Consider the following 19,186-nt stretch of genomic DNA (forward strand, 5'->3'; position numbering starts at 1 on the left):
CAGTTTTCCCTCTACTTGGCATATAAGCCACCCCTTATTGGTATTGTTCTCCACGATGATCATTTTAACCACTGCATGCTTGACCACAGGTGCGCTTTGCCGTTACCTTTGAGCAGAAAGACACAGCAATTCTACTCAAAGACAAGAAGAAACCACTAGCACAATGCAACGGCTCAACATGCTACGAAAATAATTGTCTTCCATAAGGAGATTTGAATCTTTTGGGATACAAAAGAAAAAACCATCAAACATTTAGGCAACTTCACTATAGCCAGAAAGCACAACCAGTAGAGACTGCAAGGATCTTTTACAGTGGTTTTGTACAGCATTTAGCACACTATATGGCATCACTATACAGAGAAAAGCATCAGACTTACTGGAAGACTGAACAAGACACATTTAGATCAAAGTGGAAGGAAGCTGGGTTAATCACCACTGAAACTGTAGTTGTGACAGAAGACCAGCTGCATTGGGAGTTGCAGGTTTGCTCCACGCAGAGCTGTGACTGCTTGCTTTTGGAGCAAATTCAATGACTTCCCTACTAGCACCAAGGAGCCACAATAGCTCTGGGAAAGCAGCTGGAGTTTCTAGTCTCACAAAGCAGTCATAGCTCACCACCACAGAAGCGTTATTTCTGGCCACAGAGCTTGAGCCAGAAATAAGAACATTCAGATGACAGTTCTATGAGCTTGAAACCTCTCACTTGCGAAGGGAACAAATGCGAGGAAGCCATTTATACAAACCTAGACCCTGTAATGCTTTTCTCCCCTGCATTGATTGCAGACTAGCATCAGGCTAGCAGTGTGTCTTAAAGGTCATCCTGAGACTTTTTTTAAACTCCCTAAATTTTGTGTTCTTAGTACGACAGCAGCTTCTGCAGAAGAGCGCTACACTTCAAGACTGGGAAAGAAGAAAATATGTCTACACAGAGAAATTTCAAGAAAAGGTAAATGACCTGGACCACACTCCTCAACACTGCTCCCTCTTGTCCCCTCGCTTCTTGTCCTTCCCTAGGGAAAATTCATGGCCTAATCACCTGGAATATCTTGGAAACGTCTTCAGAGTTGCGCTGCTGCGCTACATCACACAGCTTGGCTGTGATATCGATTCGCCGACAGATGTCCATGTCCACCTTCATGGCCTTTTCTTGAATCTTTGTGTCCAGGTCTGTCATGGGCTGCAGGAAGGACAGTAGTGATTATCTTCTATTATTATACAGTTCAGGAAAGAAGAGATACCCCACAGTATCTCTCTAACCCCAGGGCATATCATTCTTAAACAATATTATATCTTGTTCTCTGGGAAAGGCAGTACACGTACAATCTAAATAGACTAGACAGCTAACAATTAACATTCATATCTGACTCTAATCAAATTTCAACTCAGTGATTTGTCATCAAGAAACCTATACCCACCCCAAAACAACTGATAGATGTGGCAAGAGTAAATTTTTATGGGGTCAAAAAAGCTTTAAAAATGGAGGAGAAAAACCCTGTTGAGCATGTGCAGAATAGAATGAAATCTAAAACCTGTGAGTGTGCAACACACCCCCCATTTCAGACAGAAAAACTGTGTCTGCAAGGAAAAGTTGCTTTTAAAACAGAATCCAGGCTCCGCAGCAACTTCATACATACCATGAAAACATAAAATCAAGACTGGATCTAAAGAGATCCACAAAAGCTTCCGACACAGAAGATACTCCTTGTTGGCATTAACATGGCTTCCAGCCTAGCAAAAATTCAACATGAAAAATATTTTGTCTTGCTTCACTCTGAGCAGTAATTATAAATATAATTTATAAGAGAGACTCCCCCTCAGACAGTACAGCTGGCTCCTTATGAAGAAACATTGTTCCACAAAAAGCATATTTTCCAGCCTAGACGAGACTTACTCTCTTGGAGAGTAGCACTTCAATGACTAGGCAATGCTTCCACTTTGACCAGAAGAGCAGAAAAACTCTTTGCAGGGATTTCTTAAATGCCAAATCCCTTTTCCAAGGAGAAAGCTTTGGGATTTTGTGTTGGTTTTCCTGTTTGTTTGTCTTGTGGGTTTGTTTGGGGGTTTTTTTTGTTGTTGTTGGGTTTGGATTTTTTTTTTAATTATTAGACAGAGTTGGACCTTTGGACAAGTTAGATATATTTTCCAAACACACCGAGAAAAAGAAACCTCTAAACACTGACACACTCTAAAGACAATCTTATCAACTGAGCAGATACCAGCAATTCTTATCTGCAGGAAAGCAAGAGTCACATGCCAACATTCTGCATTTCTCTGCTCTAAATATTTACACAGTGGGATTGAAAATAAGCATTGTCACTGCTTTCCTTAGGCTCTCTTCTACCTTGCACACTTTCTCTCAAGTTGAAGAGGATGTTTGCATTTACCACCACCCTTTTTATACACACTGAGCAACATTTCTTCCTCAGCGAAAGAGTCATCACAGTGATGGAGCTCCAACAAGTTTCTCCCTTTCACACTGCCTCTAATCGAGAGTAGGTGTGCTTGGTTAAACACCAAAAGAAGAGACAGCTAGCTGCCAAATTTCACATGAACAGATCTAGTGGCCCTGAGAGAATGTATCTGACACCAGGGAGCAGGTTCTGCAAGCTTATATAAAGACAGAAGGAAGAAGCCCTACACAAAATTACAGAACAAGTAAGCATAATAGGACATATTCATTAGACAACTGGCATCAGCAGTACTTCAGTCTTACAGAGAAAGGCACCTTACTTAATGTTCACCTGGCTTATCTTTCTAGATATCTGCACAAGTACATGCTCTCAGTATGTTTAAAAGTAAGAAAATTGTCCAGTCATAGTCTAAAAGATCCCCCAGCTTTGAAGGAAAGTCATAATCTAATGAGACATGAGGAAATTCCTGAGAAAATATTAAAACAAAACCCAAAACTAAAAACAACAACAAAAAACCCACCACCAACAAAAAGAAAACAGGTCGAAGCAGCACTGGAAACAATGCCAGATACCTGAACCAGTGATACTGGGTTAACCTCTTCAGAGCTCTCATAAAGGGAGTTGGGAAACACATATAGCATGTTCCTTTGTGAACATGACTTCCTTGCGTGATTCAGAGCAAAGTCCCCCTTGTTAGCAGCACGCGGTGCTGCACAGTGAGGAACCCTCTACTCTAACCTGCGAGCTCTCCAACATTTTTTTCCCCACGGCTGCAGATCTGAATGCCGGCACCACCAGCTGTGGAGAATGGGGAAGGGAGGGAAGAGTCCGGGTTATGGGCTAAGCAGCAAGGTAATGCATCTCTACACAGACCAGACAGGAAGCAGGGGTAAGGGTGATCTGTCTGATGCATTAGATCATAAAGGCAGCCATAATGCTAACTACAAAGCAGCACTCACTAAGACCATAACCTTTTTATGAATGAAGCCATTTGCATGACACACACGTTTCACAAAGGCAGTGGGAGTTGGCCACTCTGCTCTCCAGTGTACTTACATCACTCATCAGACCCTTAAAGACCACAAGTTCTGCTTTCAGCCTCTCAATCTTTTCATTTAACTCCTCCTGAAGAGCTTCCGCTTCCTGCGCCTCCTGCAAGAGAAAGCGCACAAAGAACTAAGAGGTAATAGGCCAACAGACGCTTCCTCGCTTAACCTGAGCGGGGCCGATAAGGCATGTCACCACCCCCACATTTCACTTTGTCAGAAACTTCAGCACCTTCTTGCTTCAGCTTCCAAACATTAACACTATTCTGTAGTGTTCAGCAATGCAGTCAGCTGCTAGAAGGAAGTTTTTGAAAGAAATTCAAATAACTACTAGCACAATAAAAGCTGTAGAGAAAAACCTATACCTTTCAATACCTACTACTCAGAACTTACCTCTCGCAAGGTTTCTACCATAGATTCCAGGCTCATTCTTCTCGTCAGTTCCTCTTCCCATCTGAAAGACAAGATTTGAAGGTGAAGCCTTAACTCTGGAGAAAAGTAATTCCACCCCCCCCAAATCACAAGTCTTCTGGTAGCTGTAGGATGATGGCAGTTATTTGAAATGTAAAGCAGATGGTCCCCCTCACTTGTACACCCTCAAAGCACTAACATTAAGTCTGTAAGAGAATAAAGGCTAAATCCACTTTCATTGGGATCAGTACTCGTCCTGCTCTCCTGTGCAATATTTCGTTGCAAATATGGTGGGAAATCTTCAGTGCAAAAAAAAAAAAAAATCAGTTGAAGGTAAGTTATCTGAAACCAGCAGTCTTTCTATTTGTCTGTTCGGTCCCATCAATTCATATGTTTATGTCCCTTCTACATCAAAGTCCTCAATAATCTACATGCCTCAGTCATTTCCCAGCACCGCAATTACAAGCAGAGTACTCCGACACGCATCTTTGCGTGCGGGGTATGTGCACTCACTGCTGCTGCTCTACTGAAAGGGCCGAAAAGGAATTAGTTACAAACTGTGTAATTAAACATCATACTACAAGCATCATTACACTTGGAGTTCATTATTGGATTAAGCGTAAAAATACCCGGCACTTCCTTTTTTTAAACACCAAAACCCTTTAAAAGAGCAAAAACCAGTACAGTGGGTTAGCATTTGACAATTTGACTAACTCGAAAGCTAAAATTCTTGAAAACGTGACGATACACATTCAAACACATGGATATGGTTTGTGTTTGGGGGAGAGGGAGCAAGTAAGACGTGTGCCACTTGTTTTGAATGGGCAGTAGCGCCACGTGAGACTTGCTCAGTCTGTTGGGACAACAGGGATTACACCCCCGGAAAAGAAACTTTGGATACCCCATGATTAAAACCCCCGTGGTGAGCATAACTGCCGAGTACCATCCTGATACTTTCTGTTGCCACTTCAACACTTTTTACAGTTTAACTGAAAATGGCAAACCATGGGCCCAGAAATCTTCTCAATCAAAGCATTCTTGAAAATTCATGGTTAAACCTGCCAAAACGCCTCGTTTCATCCTGTTTCCAAATCCACAAAGAAATCGGGTGATGGCTAGATTGTGGGATATTCCCATCGAGGCAGCTGATTTGCAGCATACAGAATCACTATGCTACTCGATACATCTCTGCATTCAAAGCGCAGATTTCATCCCATCTGAAATGGAAGCCACGACGGACCATTTCAGCAGGAAAGGACGCAGGCAGGCACGGTGGTATCGCCGTTTGCTGTCTTCAGGCACGATCGGAGGCACCTGAACAGGTTACATCTTAATGCAGCAGCAGCAGCTCCGGCGAGCACAGTGCCAAGATGACACGCTGGCTACATCCACTCTTTCCTGCTATTGTGGTGCAGGAACATCCAACGTAACAGCGTGCAAATTCTCTGTTTTACAACTGAAGTTTGATTTATGCAGGAAGACTTGTGCATCTTTTTAACAGCAACGATTTACTGCTGAGCAGAGTAAAATATTTAGGCTGAAATTTGCATTTGTCATCAAATGTTTTAGCTCATATTTCCATATCCAATTTGGTTGTTGACTATTTTTATAGAAATGTACATGTAATTGGTAATTTTTCAGATTTTAATATTGAAGTCAAGAAGGTGAAATTAAAGCAGTCGGTTATATTCACAATCTGTAAGATGGTCTCCTTCTGTTTCAGAAGGAGTGTTGCATAGATTTAATCATTCCTCCTGGTCTTTCTGCCAGCAGGCTGTCATTTATGGATGGAAGTCAAGCAGACATTGCAAAAATTGGTATGCTGCTTCTCAAGGTTTTAACTGTTGAAACGAGGAATACTGGCTACATTCAGGTTATCTTGCTGTATTCTTTGCATCCCCACAGCGCATCGTGCATTCTGCAAGAAAAGGGATGTATTTTTGGAAAACGCATCTGCATATTTTTACTGGCTATGCCAAAGCTAGCAAAAGGGATTAGCATTCCTTCCCAGCAGCTCAGCCGTTCTGGGCAGCCGCCAAAATTATGCATCTCAAAGTCTGCTCAGACTAACCTTCCTCATCCTGCAGAAATTCCAGTAGTTCCATTTCTTTTCTTTGTCCCAGTTAAAGTGTGTTTTGCAGCAGAGTGATTTACAGCCCTAATTCCCTTCCATCAAACTCAAGACAGTGTCTTCAAGAGAAGAGAAATAGGATGCCTTTTACATACATAACACCCCCCACATGCACACAATTTCTGTGTTTCATTATAGGAACAATAAAACAATTGGGTAATTATTAACCAAAAAGTTTATGCCTAACAGAAGAAAATTTACACTGGACTGATAATCAGGGTCCTGCTAACCATCAATATCACATTCTTAACCTCAGCGCACATTTCTCCCACCCACAACATGAAGCTGATTAACCTCATTTAACAGCTAAAAATGCCAATCTTTCTTCCTCCTCACACTTAAACCTTAGACTATTTGTAGCGAAGAGAGGAAGGAGACGGACGGGAAGGTAGAGGATGACAATGGTGCCAGAGGATTAATTCTCCATTTAAACTTCCAAGGAAGTGAGACAATAGAAAGCTTGCTCATTCATATGATCGTCCTGTATTTGCTGTAACACACAAGACTTTACAAGGAACCTTGGCAGCTGCGACACTACGCGCTCCAACAAAGGCAGTGGTAAGGAGTCAGTGTGCCACTGAGAGGATGCTAACTACAGGTCTGATGTCTTTAATATTCAACATACTTGGAATTATTCTCTCAGTAATCAATATCTTTCTCTTCAGTTACCACCTAAAAGCAGAAGACTCAGTCTTCCACAAGCCTTAATCCCAGCGGGCTGCAGACACCCTCTGCTCCTTCGCAGACAGAACCAGTGACGCCACTTGCACGTGCAGCCTAAAATGTCGATGAAAGGGAGCAAGCCTGGTGCTCCCTTCATCTCAAGGAAGAGGGAATCACCACCTGATTAATCATCCCTGTGGCATAAGCGGAGCAGAGAGGTCACTCCTTTGCTGGATAACCACAGGAGAAGCAGCAGCAGGAATGACCAGGGCTATAATACCCCAAAGGGAAATGGCTGTACACACTGTAAGCTAAAAAAACCACCAATCTTCACATATTTGCTGCAGGATATTAAGTAGCCAGCTGCTCCTGCTGCTCTCAAATACACTTATTTCTTGGCTCAGATGCATCAATTGCTATGATTTCCAGCTGTATCCAAAAAGCTTTTTTCTGACCCAGAAAGGCTAACGTTGCCATCTAAAATTACCAGACTTCAGGGTTGCTTATTGTATTTTCAGTTATTTCTCTTAAAAAACAAAGCAATGGGAATTTCAAATCTAACCAAGCTTTTTTCCTTCCTTCCCACCTTCCACGCATGTTGTATTTCCAACCAGCACGTACCCACCCCCCAAATAAAGGGCCAGTCTGAACTTTGGAAGCTATGGATCTATCCCCCTTTCACCAGATGTGACGCATTACATTCCAGCGGCATTCTGTCATTGCAGCTTCGGGCCTCAAACTGCTTCTGCAGTCATGTCTCACATAGCTTCAAGGAGAACAAAGGATGCTGGGTCTCTTTAACGGGAATAGCTACATTACAAGGATATTAGACAAACAAAACACATGATTAGTCAGCTAGGATTAACATTGCTTAAAGCGGTGTTCTTGTAAAGCTGAGTCACACCAAACTTGTGTGTTTCCTTTGAAATTGGAGGAGCAGCTACCAGTTCACTGATACTAACATCATCTCCTACACCGAAGAAAGCCGATGGGGACATCTCAGGAACTGGATAACGTCCCTTAAAAGCTTCTCTAAGTTTTCAAGCCTTAATGTTCATGAAATTAAACTGAGCAGCCTGTGTTGGCACAACAAGCTTCAACTCGCTTTCCCACTCCCTGAATACCTGCATCAACGAACACGAGCTCTTCCTTTCCCCTCTCCCAGTAGCATCAAGCCAAATTTAGGAATAGAGACCAGTGAAGAGAATTGCCCATTGGAGCATATTCACAAAACCTCTTCAGAAAGTAAGTTTTAGAGAAGTTTACTGAACAATTTCTGGAACGGCAATTTTCTTTTTAAAACCCAGGATTTTGAGGTGTATGGTATTATTTAGACAACAGACAACATGCTTACAAAATAGGACAGATATAAACCTACTGTTTTAAGTATGTTTTTGCTCAAGGCAGACAGGCACAAGTAGACCAGGTGAGAGTTAATGATGCCTGATAGCATCCACTGCACTATTTCTTTCATTAAAAATCTCTCTCCCTTAAGGAAGCAAATATTGCTCAAATAACATTTAATGACAATACATTTTTTCCATAAGAAAAAAACTCTTTAGGAAGAGGTTTTTTTTCTTCCTTGTAGTTTTATACCGAGTCACACAGAGCAGAAAACATTTACCGTGGTTTAAGCTTCTCCCTTGCTGTTCTCTCAGGTACTGACTCTGAAGCTTTTCACCCCATTTTGTTAGAGCATGGTCCCATCAGGTTGCGGGGAGAAAAGCAGTAACAGAAAGGGAAACCTAATAGCTCTGGAGTGCGTTAAGTCCACGACAGGAAACAAAGGCGTGAGTTTGAACGACGACTATAAAATGCTCACGAAACTATTACCTGCTAATGATCTCTGAGAACATAAACATACTGAAGGGATGAACTGTCAGTGCTACTTCAGGGAACAGCATAACTGTTTTTTCTTGCACGCTGAGACACCACTATTCCATTTTTGGCACGAGATGCACCCAGCCTTGCTCATCTGTTGGACACGAAGCACCTAAGATGCATTCTCTGATGTACCACACCTGCGAGAAGATGGAAGAAAACACCCATGCTATGGCAGGACCAAGCAGTTACACCTCCAGTACTGCCCAGGAGGGTTCCTGCTCTGCCGTCAACAGGTTACAGACACGTCTTTGTGCTCCCGCTCCTTTGCGGCAGCACTGCTTGTTCTTCTGCACGTTTGGATCTTTTTTGACGCCCATACGTTGTTTACAGGAACTCCAAATGGCAAGGCGTACTGCACTGCTCGCCAGCGCTGGCATGAGATTTAACACTTAACATGCACAAGCTTAACCGATTTAATCATTTCGCATTACTCATGGCCATTACACATCGCCTCTCGCTGTGGGTCTGTAGTAACATGCCCACTAATCCCCTCTCCAACACCTAGATAATAACTATCAACATTACAGTTTATAACTCTGGTTATTATACACTGATTTCATTCGAATTGACTTCACGGCCCATCAGATGTACGAACTTATATTGCCACACAAAAGGATCCACAGCCTAATCCTGTAACTGGTCAAGGCAGAAATTTGGGCAGGGCATGCTGCTCGAGAGAAACATGCTGTGGTTGTGTGGGATCACAAAGCATATGTTCAAGACTTTCTGGACAGATGTAAAGAGACCTTTACGATACTGCAGTTCTGCTGCAGCGCCAGTCTATTTAACCATTTGCAATGGTGTTTCTTAATTGAGCAAAGAACTTACATCTGCAATCTCACTAAACCATTCCCGATACAAGACCGCGTTTGGGACTGTAAATACAAATAGCTGCCTGCATCTTTTCATTAGCTCAGAAGAACTAGGCCATGCAAGATGGATTTAATTTTTAAAAACCTCCATGAAGCCTCCTTTATTCTGTTAAGCAAGTAAAAAACAAACAAGGCACCATGCTTTCTGCTTTTAAAAATCCTTGCTTAAGAGATCATTTTCCTATTCAGTCTTAGTTTAGCACTAAATTAAATACAAGGTTGCATTAAGCAGTTAGCTTATTCACAAATGCTACCTCTTGTTTAAGTGAGCATTTTTAAGATGCTGTAATATATAAGGATTCTTCTAGATTATCCCAAGCACAGACCATTCTGATCCCACATGCCCTGGCTTCTTATTGAAGCAAATGAAATGTTAGTTGATGGGCTCCATGTAAAACGTATTAATTTAATGTGAACGTCTGATTCCATTAAAGCCTGGCTGTAACACAACAGCAGCGGCGCTCCTGAATGAAGACATGTTTCTTGCCTCTTGCAAGCAACATCCTCTACACAGAATCTCTTTACTAGAAGTCAGTCATTGCAGCATCAAATTTCCCAAACATCAGAGCGACAGAGGAATGTGAATCCTTGAACGTGCAGCCGTGGTCTAGATGACACAGGTGAAATCACTGCATAGCAGAACTTGTACCCTTTGCACTGCTAATACTCGGGTGCTTCATTACAAGGAGAGGTTTAATATTAAAGTCCTATTCTAGACTTATGCTCTACTTAAAACAGCATACAGGCCTTTGAACAACAGCAATTGCTTGTGAAGAGAATTACTAAAAGGACTTACTATACAGAAAAACATTGCATAATTATGCCTCTCGATTACATACCCCTGGAAAGATGCTCCAGCCTGTTACTGGAACCACAATAAAAATCATCTGCAAGTTCAGTTGCGTTTTGTTCCTGACCACACGAGGTGTTTAAATGAAAGCCACGCATAATGTCACAAGGGTTCAACAACTTCAAGTAGAAGCAACAGCCATGCCTGCATTCCTTTATAAAGAAAATTATGGTGCTTTTAATACATTAGGAGAATTCACATATAATTATGCAACATTCATGGCAACATTAAACACATTTTAAGCTACACAGCTACAAGTCATACGCTCCTGCATGACTTATTCTTGCAAACACCACCACACTAAAGAAAGGCTGGTTCTAAATCTGAAGTGTCTTTTGATACTTGAGCTTTGGACCTCCCCTCTTGTCCTTGCACCCAGCCCCAAACACAGAATTCCATTTACAAAGACACAAGATACTCCTTCAAAATAGGTCTAATGCAGTGGGGGAGGCTGCTGTCGGGTGTTTCCACAAGGCTTCATACAACTTCCTGACAGAGAAAGCACCTAAAAGATCTCCTGTCCTTGCAAAAGAAAATCGCTGATAATGAACTTTGGTTATTTTCAGTCCCATAGCTAACCAAGTGAAGAAGAAAATCCTTCAGTGTCTTCCACTTACAAGTGCATCCAAAGCTATTAGTGTTGGCAGTCTATTTCCACATCCCACTGTAGCAAATTTGTTTGCAATACTGCTGCCTTCAAAGAAACAATTTTTTTTTTTTCGCTGCAGGTAGATTGAGAAATAGGGTAAAACAGATAAAGCCATCAAGCTCACTGCTGCCAGCTTTCACTTTCAGTAAGGCCACACTCAGAGAACCATCTTCCCTGACAGCCTAACTGCTCCTGACTGAGGAACTTCGATTCAGCTTGCTTTCAGAACATGGATGGAGGTGTTGGAGCTCTGAACTGAACAAGTGCCATGCAGAGAAGTCTTTTCCCTGATAACCTATCAGTATACTGGTTTCTAAGCCATTCTGCAGGAGAGTCCAGAACTTCTGCAAGTAGGTAGATTACTTTCGTTGGAAATAAGTTTTGTACAGCTTCCTCTTTCCCCACATACTGGCCCCACTCTCTGCTTCTCTAAACCCATTTCATATTCTCCTACAGAGAAAGATCAGACCCCTGACAACATAACCCAGGCCAGTGTATCACTGACCTGCCTATTCTGCAGCTACAAATGATTTTGAGTATTGCCTAACAGGTTAAGCCTGTGAGAAGCGTTCAAAGCCACAACTACCAGCCACAGCCACCAGCCACAGCCAGGAGTACCCTCTCCTGAGATGAACCCGATCGGGTACGGTAATTCTTTTAAGTGTTTGATGTAAGCCCATAGCATCTTTACATTTCTGCACAGCTCTTCTGCTACTCCCATTCATCTCGGGCATATGGAAACTGTAACTGCTATGGAGGAACGGAGCTTTTACACTGTAAGGAGCAAAACTGCAAAAGGCCTCTGTCTATTCAGTCTTTATTTATGAAGTTTCCATACTCTAGAATCAGAGTATAATTAGAAATCATTTTATCACTAGTGTCCTCCACACCTTAAACCACTGCGCTGATCACAGGGACACAACCATTTCCTGCAGCCTGCAGAGAAGTGATTTAGGTTAGTCATAAGCTGTTCCGGCTGATACGATACCATCAGATCACGAACTCTCAGAGCAGGGCTTATGATATAACTCACGATACGAGGACTAACGCACAAGGTGAACTAAACACGCTACTTTCTGTAACCTCCTCTTACGTTTGCCAGCAAGTCAAGGCAGATTTACAAATTTGTGCCCAACCTGTCCCCGCAACCACAAACACAAGAAATAACAGATCAAGCTGCATTTACTTCTCAGCGCAGAGTGGTGCGCACTGACAGGCTGCAGCAAAGTGTTGCGGGCAGAATTAACGCTAGTTGTATTCCCCACAGCACCAGCAACTTAAATTCATTTTTCCTTCCTGTCAACTTCTTCATGACAGTGTTTACAACCCCTGAACAAATATACGTCTCTTAAGCATGAACAAATAGTTCCACAGTGTGGATCTATTACAATTTTTGACAGCTGAAAGGCAGTCCTTTTCGGTAGGTAGAGCAGACCCCAGGGAAGGGGAGAGGGATTTGCCCAGAAACATGAGAAAGCAGGGACTGCCCGCCTTCCATTCGCCAGTAAGCTTAGCGGTGGCTGAAGCTAGCCCAGGACTGTTTCTAACAAAAGAGCCTTATGGAAAAAGCAACTCTGGCAAACGCAAGGCCTGCAAGTTTGGCCTCTGGGATTGTTTTTGGGGGGTGTTAAGGATTTACTCTGTGCAATAAAGGAAAACCAGCTGAGAGAGCAAGGTAAGGACAAAATAGCCTACGATCAGAAAAATACGAATAGCTCAAGACTAGGCAAAGACTTAAGTAGGGAGGGGGAAAATGTGCAACAGAGAAGAGGAACCGCTCCAAAGCCTACCTCTAGAAGTTCCCCACTCCAAAAAGGAAACATTATAATGAACTTTAAACTTCCAGTTACTGAGAGCAGCCCACAGTTTTATTGAGACAGCCTTGCAGCTATCAGAAACACATCATAGACACGAGAGCCGCAAAACAATTAAATTAGCTAGGATATCAACTCCTAGCAAGCTGCTCTTTGTCACTAAGACAGGCAACTACTATTCCCTACGCCAACAGGATACTCTGTTTCTGCAGTTAGCCTGATTTCAGCAGACTTCTGGGCAGCAGGACCTTCCAGTGCCACGTCTGTGCCTCCGAGATACCCACAGCACCATTTTATTCTGAAAGGAAACGTCAGGCAGCCTGTTTGCTTGACAAGTCAGCTCCGATTGCACGAATGTGACACAGCCCACGCATGGCATAGTAAATATGATTAGGCCTAACTATGAAACATCTGATAAGATTTATACCAAACGCCCATTTGACATAGATCAATATAGTGTGACACTTTTGGCAAGATGCGAATCAGAGCACTGCATTTTGGGCTTCTTTTTAGCTCAACCGTGCAGAATGAAGTGATCTTTGTAAATATTTTATTGTAGCGCCTAGGTAGCTACTATATCAGCCTTCCTGGGACAATGCTCAAATTCTCCGTTCTCTTCCTCTTTTCTTCAGTTAAGCCCAAGGCATTTCCCCTATTTTGTAGGTATATCCGCTTATTTTTCTTCCTTTCTCCCTCTCTCGATTTCTATTAACAATAAAAAGGAAATTTAATAAGATGGACACATCCTGATTTCACCATACTGGAGGACAGCATCATATTTCCAGGACTATTTCCCATGCTGCTATTCTTATTTACCTCCAACATGTCTCACGGTCCTGAAGAGTATTCATTGTGCCAGCAACCCACCGGCTAGCACAATAACAAACCAAAGAGGAAATGGGGAACTCGAGCAGCTAATACAGTTGGGAAGAAACCCCATTTCCATAGAGATCACGCCAGCCGTCTCAAAAGCCATCGTACTATACTCTCATTTTTAGCTCATAGCCAAGTCCATGCTCACGTCAGTTCTGTCTGCGCAAACTGATTTGTAGAAAATAGCAGCACTACGCTCATTTCTACACCTTAATACAGCAGACCCTTATCTCATTTGCCACTGAAGTATACAGAAGAGCTCTGGGTACTCGAGGCCTGCAGAAGACAACCGCAAGCGCAGCTTATGAAACAGCCAAGGCAGAGAACATTACATTCCTGTGAAACTGTTGTTGTAACTGCAGATAAAGTAATTACTCTGACTCATTTTGAAACAGGTAATCTGAAAAGCACAGGATTATGTTACTGTATAGCACTGCTAGCTACAAGTTAATTACCAAACACTGAATTCCCATGTAAGGAAATCTCTAGCAAACCTAAGTACTACAAACCTCATGCATTAAAGACAGCTGATCACGTATATATGTTTATTTTACAGCTCTGCCCATCAACAAGCTGCAATTTTATGGTATTTCGTATGTCAAACATTCAGGTGTTCTGTCCTAACACTTTGGCACAGGCATACATACAAGATTGCTGTAAAATTCATCCAAGTAAGCTCACTACTCCCGACTAATCACCATCCTCTTAGAAGATATTACCAAAATAGTGACAGATGCTATAAAACTAAAGTGAGGGACAAAGAACAGAACAGAGATTGAGCCCAAAGAAAAGTACCAACTACTTTGGTTTTTTACGTCCTGCAAAAGTCAAAAAGCTGCTCGTTATTCTCTACTCTTCTGATAAACTGCTTTATGTTTATCTACCCACCTATGGTACAGCAGGGTGTTAATTCCATTATGGGGGTCTGACAGACACGACAAGCATCTCTGAACAAATGAGAAGCAGAAGTTGGACATCTTGAAGTAGTTTCTTGGCTAACTCGGCCATGGCAGGACAGGAAACAGTAGCCCATCCAGTGCTTTTAAATCATATTGCAATTATTGCATAAACTTCACCATCTCAAATTCTTTCGGTCAACACGCAGAAATAGCCTGGTACAAGTGCTAATGTGAGAAACCTGTAGAATTGCAGTCTCCTGCACTGAAAAGACCAAAACAAGCTTTCAGAGACCCTGTGCAGACAAAGGGGAGGCTGCACGAGGAGCACAAACTGCGGAACACAGTATGTTATTATCCCGGCGTCCCAGTAAAGCCATGTGATTGCTTTGGACAGCTCATCTCCAACATCCACATCATTACTGAAATAAATACAGGCTACAGGAGAACAGAATGGAGCAAGAAAAATTTCTTCTGCAAATTGGAAGTCAGGTTGTTTGTAAGGGAGTTGTCAACGATGCTTCAGCGCTCAGTTTCAGCAGCGAAACTGCACAATGAAAAGGGATTATTATAACTGACTCATGTAATAATCACAGAAAAATCCATCCATTGTTTAGGGAAACTTAAAAATTGCTTAATGTTCTTAATTTAATCAAATGTATTTAAACAGCAGAAGATAGGCACCAGCATGCCTGTCCCAGAATCTGAAGCTTCGCTGGCTTAAAAGAAAAAAATAAAATAAACCAATCTTACTCCAGGCCTTCAATAGTTTTAATAGTTTGCTAAGACTACAAACATGAGTACTTTATAAAAAAAAAAAAAGATGCCACACCATTGTAAACCACACACTAGGTAGTGCTAGGCAAATATTGGTAATAAATAAAAGCTTTCTGCAGCCTGCCACCAAATACGACTTCCAACTCCTATCCTCCATGCTAAAAACGTAAATAGTGATCTCACCGTGATATACTGTGGTTTCTAAAGCCGGGGGGGTGTGTGTGTCCCATCCTGTTTCTCTTCTCCCTAGTGCGCTCACTTCAAGCTCTTGGTCCTTTAACTCCACTTCAGGGCATTAGTTTTAGAGGAGTCATACAAAAATACCAATTAATAATTCTAATAGGTCAGGTAAAGGTATTACCAGGACACGCGACCACGTCAGACTTCGGCATGACTTGTTTCTGAAGGCAGGCACCCCAAGAGCTTCATAGCTTCTACGTAAAATCCAGTACATGAAACCTGAGCAGATTTTTGAGGCTCTCCCTCTAGTCTAGTCTTCAGCAGCACAAGAAGAATCCACATCTTTCAACAGATAACTGTATTCCCCCTTTCCTTAGCTTCCATTTTTTTTAGCCCTGATTCCCAGTTCTCTTTCCCATTTTTTATCCCCAGAACACAGGAGACACGTCGAGAACTGATAAAAATATTAGTATGGAGGAGGGCTTTTGGGCGGGAAGAAAAAGAATAAGAAAAAGAAAGCATACAATAAAACAGATTTGAAATCTACTTATAGTCAAGAACACTTACTGTAACAAAGGAGTATAATTCTATATAGTTCTAGCCTTGCAGCAACTTTAAAAAGATGTCATAGAAGCATGCTCTAATGTACACCATCACTGTTTTAAAAATACATTTGTATTTTTATGGTGCTCAGGACATTTCACTTGTCATTTCTCACCTCCTACTGATGCTAAGGACTCTTAGCAAAAGGCAGACACCTTGCCAAAAGTCTGGCAGCCGAGGAGACAAGTAGTTACAGAAGAGATTTAAAGCCATAATAAGATCTAACACTAAGCTGTCGGAAAGTACAGGCAAACTTCTGTGGCATGAATTTCCTTTCTATTTTCTATAAACACCTAATGAAAGCTTTCATGAATGCCCTCTTAGAGGCTGCCAAGTTAAAATAGTGCATTATCTCAGCTGATGCACATGACTACATGGAAGATTCTTACATCACAGCTCTAAGAGAAGTCATCTAGCAGGCTTTTAACTACGGGAAATTTTTCCCATGTAGGGTGAGGAATATTTCTTTTCAGAACTGCCTACGACCTCATGGCAATCTGCTCTGAAGAGGAAAACATGGATGTTGCACTGTGGGTCTCCCGCTCTCCAGAGGGAGCAGAGACTTTCTGGCACTGGAACATTTACACTTACGTTGAGTTCCGCCAAACAGATCCCCCAGCTAGACCTCTTGTGAAGGGGGGCTTGCACAGTAAGCCAGCATGAAGCCCAGTTTCACTCTGGAGAGTGAACCAAGGATATTTCCACAGTTAACAGCTGAAAAAAAACCTTAATTTAAACTGATAGCCTTTCTAAAGGATTGCTTTCAGGAATATATCAGACTAAATAGCATGTCTTGCATTTGGGCTAGCTGGTGGCCTTAAAAGAAATACATCACTGGCACAGCACAAAATCAGAGACAGCACCATTTTCAACACCTACGGCAATCTACCAACACACAAACCCCACCTCCGTCTCAACAGATCTTCCCATCATCTCTCATTTCAATATTCAGGCAAATCATCCGTTTGGGGGAAAAACTGCTCCATTTCTGTAAAGAAATACTGAATTATATAATTAAATACACCGCTAGCTAAGCTTAGCTGTTAGAACATAACCTGTACTAAGTTCAAAACACTGGTATTTTAACATCCTCTCTCATAAAAGGCCTTCATTTGAGTAAATGCTTTCTCTGCATGGCCTCTCCCTTCACTAGCCATGTTGTAACCACCCTGCTGTTATCACCTCAAACTAATTCTGAAAGGCTCTGCTAAGACCGAGTGATGACAGACGGGGATCACTTCTGTGGAGAGGAACCAGAGATCCTGCTGGAATGTTTTACCGTAACATTTTCTTTCACTTCAGCAGTTCTTCAGCCTGAAATGCCAAGAACAATTGCAAGTTGCAGCTGAAGTGCTCACTGCTCTCCTTACCTTGTCTTTAGGTTTATCTCCATCTGCCCTCCCTCTTCCTCCACACCCTTTAAGAACCAGCCTCAAAACTGAGAGCTAGAAGTCATCTTAATCTCTGCCCCAATACTAAATACTTTTACTAAACCCATTAAAGATCAAGGAAACTGTTTATTAAAATGAGATCATGCTTGTCTGCTTTCAGGAGTCAGGAAGGCAGGTGGGATACCTCCCTAGATATAGTAACGTCTCCCAGTAGCGCTCCTGTATGTCCATTATCTTACCTTTAAGAGTTTTATTACCTTTGTAAAGGTAAATATATTTGAGTACAGCTTTTACGTGCAGTATCAGGATTCTAAGAACATAATTAACAAAGTATAAGAAATAAACTGCTCTTCAAAGGCTTGTATGAAACTTGAGGAAGCGCACAGTACTCCTCGCACGGTCCTTCAAGAAATGTAAGAATGCTCGCTCTGTTTAAGCTCCTTTAATCACTTCTAGCACAATGGGCAGATTAATACAGTTCAGTATTTCTAGTTCATTATGGTGACTAGCCCTTACAGAATTACCATTAAACCATGGTACTATGCCATTTAGATGGAAGCTAATTAATAAAGAGGACATAAAATTCAAGATTAGGCATTGTTAAATATTTCTACAAAGGCCGATCAGTCTTAAATTCACACAAACATAACAGTTGTTTTTGCTGTCTCGGTTGCACAAAGTTCCAAGAACATAACTGTTTCGTACTTGAATTCACAGGCAAACAACTGAAAAAAAAAAAACTTGATCAACACTGGAATACCCTCGAAGACACTAGTCCCAGACATACTGAAGCCTCATCTCGTCTCTCAAAGGGAATAGGCTCAGTTTGCCTGCTGCTGCAAAGTAAGTTGTAGTTAAGTTTTCACAAATGAAATCCAATTTTAAGGCAGCCTAAAACACTGCAGATTTTTATTAGTGTGGGTGTAGGAACTACTGAGTGGCAACCCCGTGCTATTTATAGAGGGGAAGACAGCACAAGAGTTCCAGTACAAACTTGGTTTTAATGCAAAAGGCCACTGAAAAGGAACAGAGCGACTGAGGCAGTGACCTCATTCCCCTGCCTTTCAACTGCCCTACAATTACAGGAGAATTAGGCTGAGTCACAGACCCAAACCCTACCTAAATCAAAGCCCACTCAACAAGAGCACCGTGCTAGCTCAGCACGGAGAAATAAATCCCTGCCCACAGGTCTAGAGCTGTATATCATTGGATCTCTCTTCTATAAAATTCACAATGGGAATTAAAGCTTCACTGAACAATGGAGGAAAAAAAAGGCCGTATGTTGGAAAATAGGATGACGCCTCTTTCAGGGCTGCAGCAAAGTGACAGTAGCTCGTCGCAGCAACACCTAGCTCACAGTACCCGTAGCAATAAGGCCTGCCTCGACATGATGACTGTAAGGCTCCTACGATCCCCTGCATAAAACGATCAGTAGAGAAGACAATAAATTCTTTCCAGCCATTGCAACTTAACAGGGAAGAGGCTGACTGCAATGCATATAAATGAATAGAAGGATCCAACACCCACAAAGGTAAGGGAAGCTACGAGGGAAAATGGGCTTATTTGCAGATTCATCACATGCTGCCACCAGGAGCTCGCTGTCCTTCAGGGGCAGTTATCACAAAATGAGCTTACTTACATCCCATAGCTAGTCTTGAAGGGATAAAATTCTGTGCAGCATCTCTGCAAGTGGGACTTCATTCCCAGGGTCACTTTGTCCTTTTTAACAAGAAAA

The 19,186-nt window shown here is 42.1% G+C and overlaps 1 protein-coding gene across 1 annotated transcript in view; it reads right to left on the reverse strand.

Moving 5' to 3' along the window:
• The window catches only part of IFFO2 (intermediate filament family orphan 2), a 36,957-nt gene that overhangs the window by 7,812 nt on the left and 9,959 nt on the right, over nt 1–19,186 (reverse strand). Inside the window, exons 2-4 of the mRNA XM_075113663.1 lie at nt 3,851–3,911; nt 3,468–3,563; nt 1,037–1,177 (exon numbers count right to left, since the gene is read on the reverse strand). Coding sequence (XP_074969764.1) covers nt 1,037–1,177; nt 3,468–3,563; nt 3,851–3,911 — 298 coding nt within the window. The remainder of the gene's footprint in view (nt 1–1,036; nt 1,178–3,467; nt 3,564–3,850; nt 3,912–19,186) is intronic.

The sequence above is a fragment of the Phalacrocorax aristotelis genome, chromosome 19 (genome assembly GCF_949628215.1).
Source record: "Phalacrocorax aristotelis chromosome 19, bGulAri2.1, whole genome shotgun sequence".
Classification (NCBI taxonomy): Eukaryota; Metazoa; Chordata; class Aves; order Suliformes; family Phalacrocoracidae; genus Phalacrocorax; species Phalacrocorax aristotelis.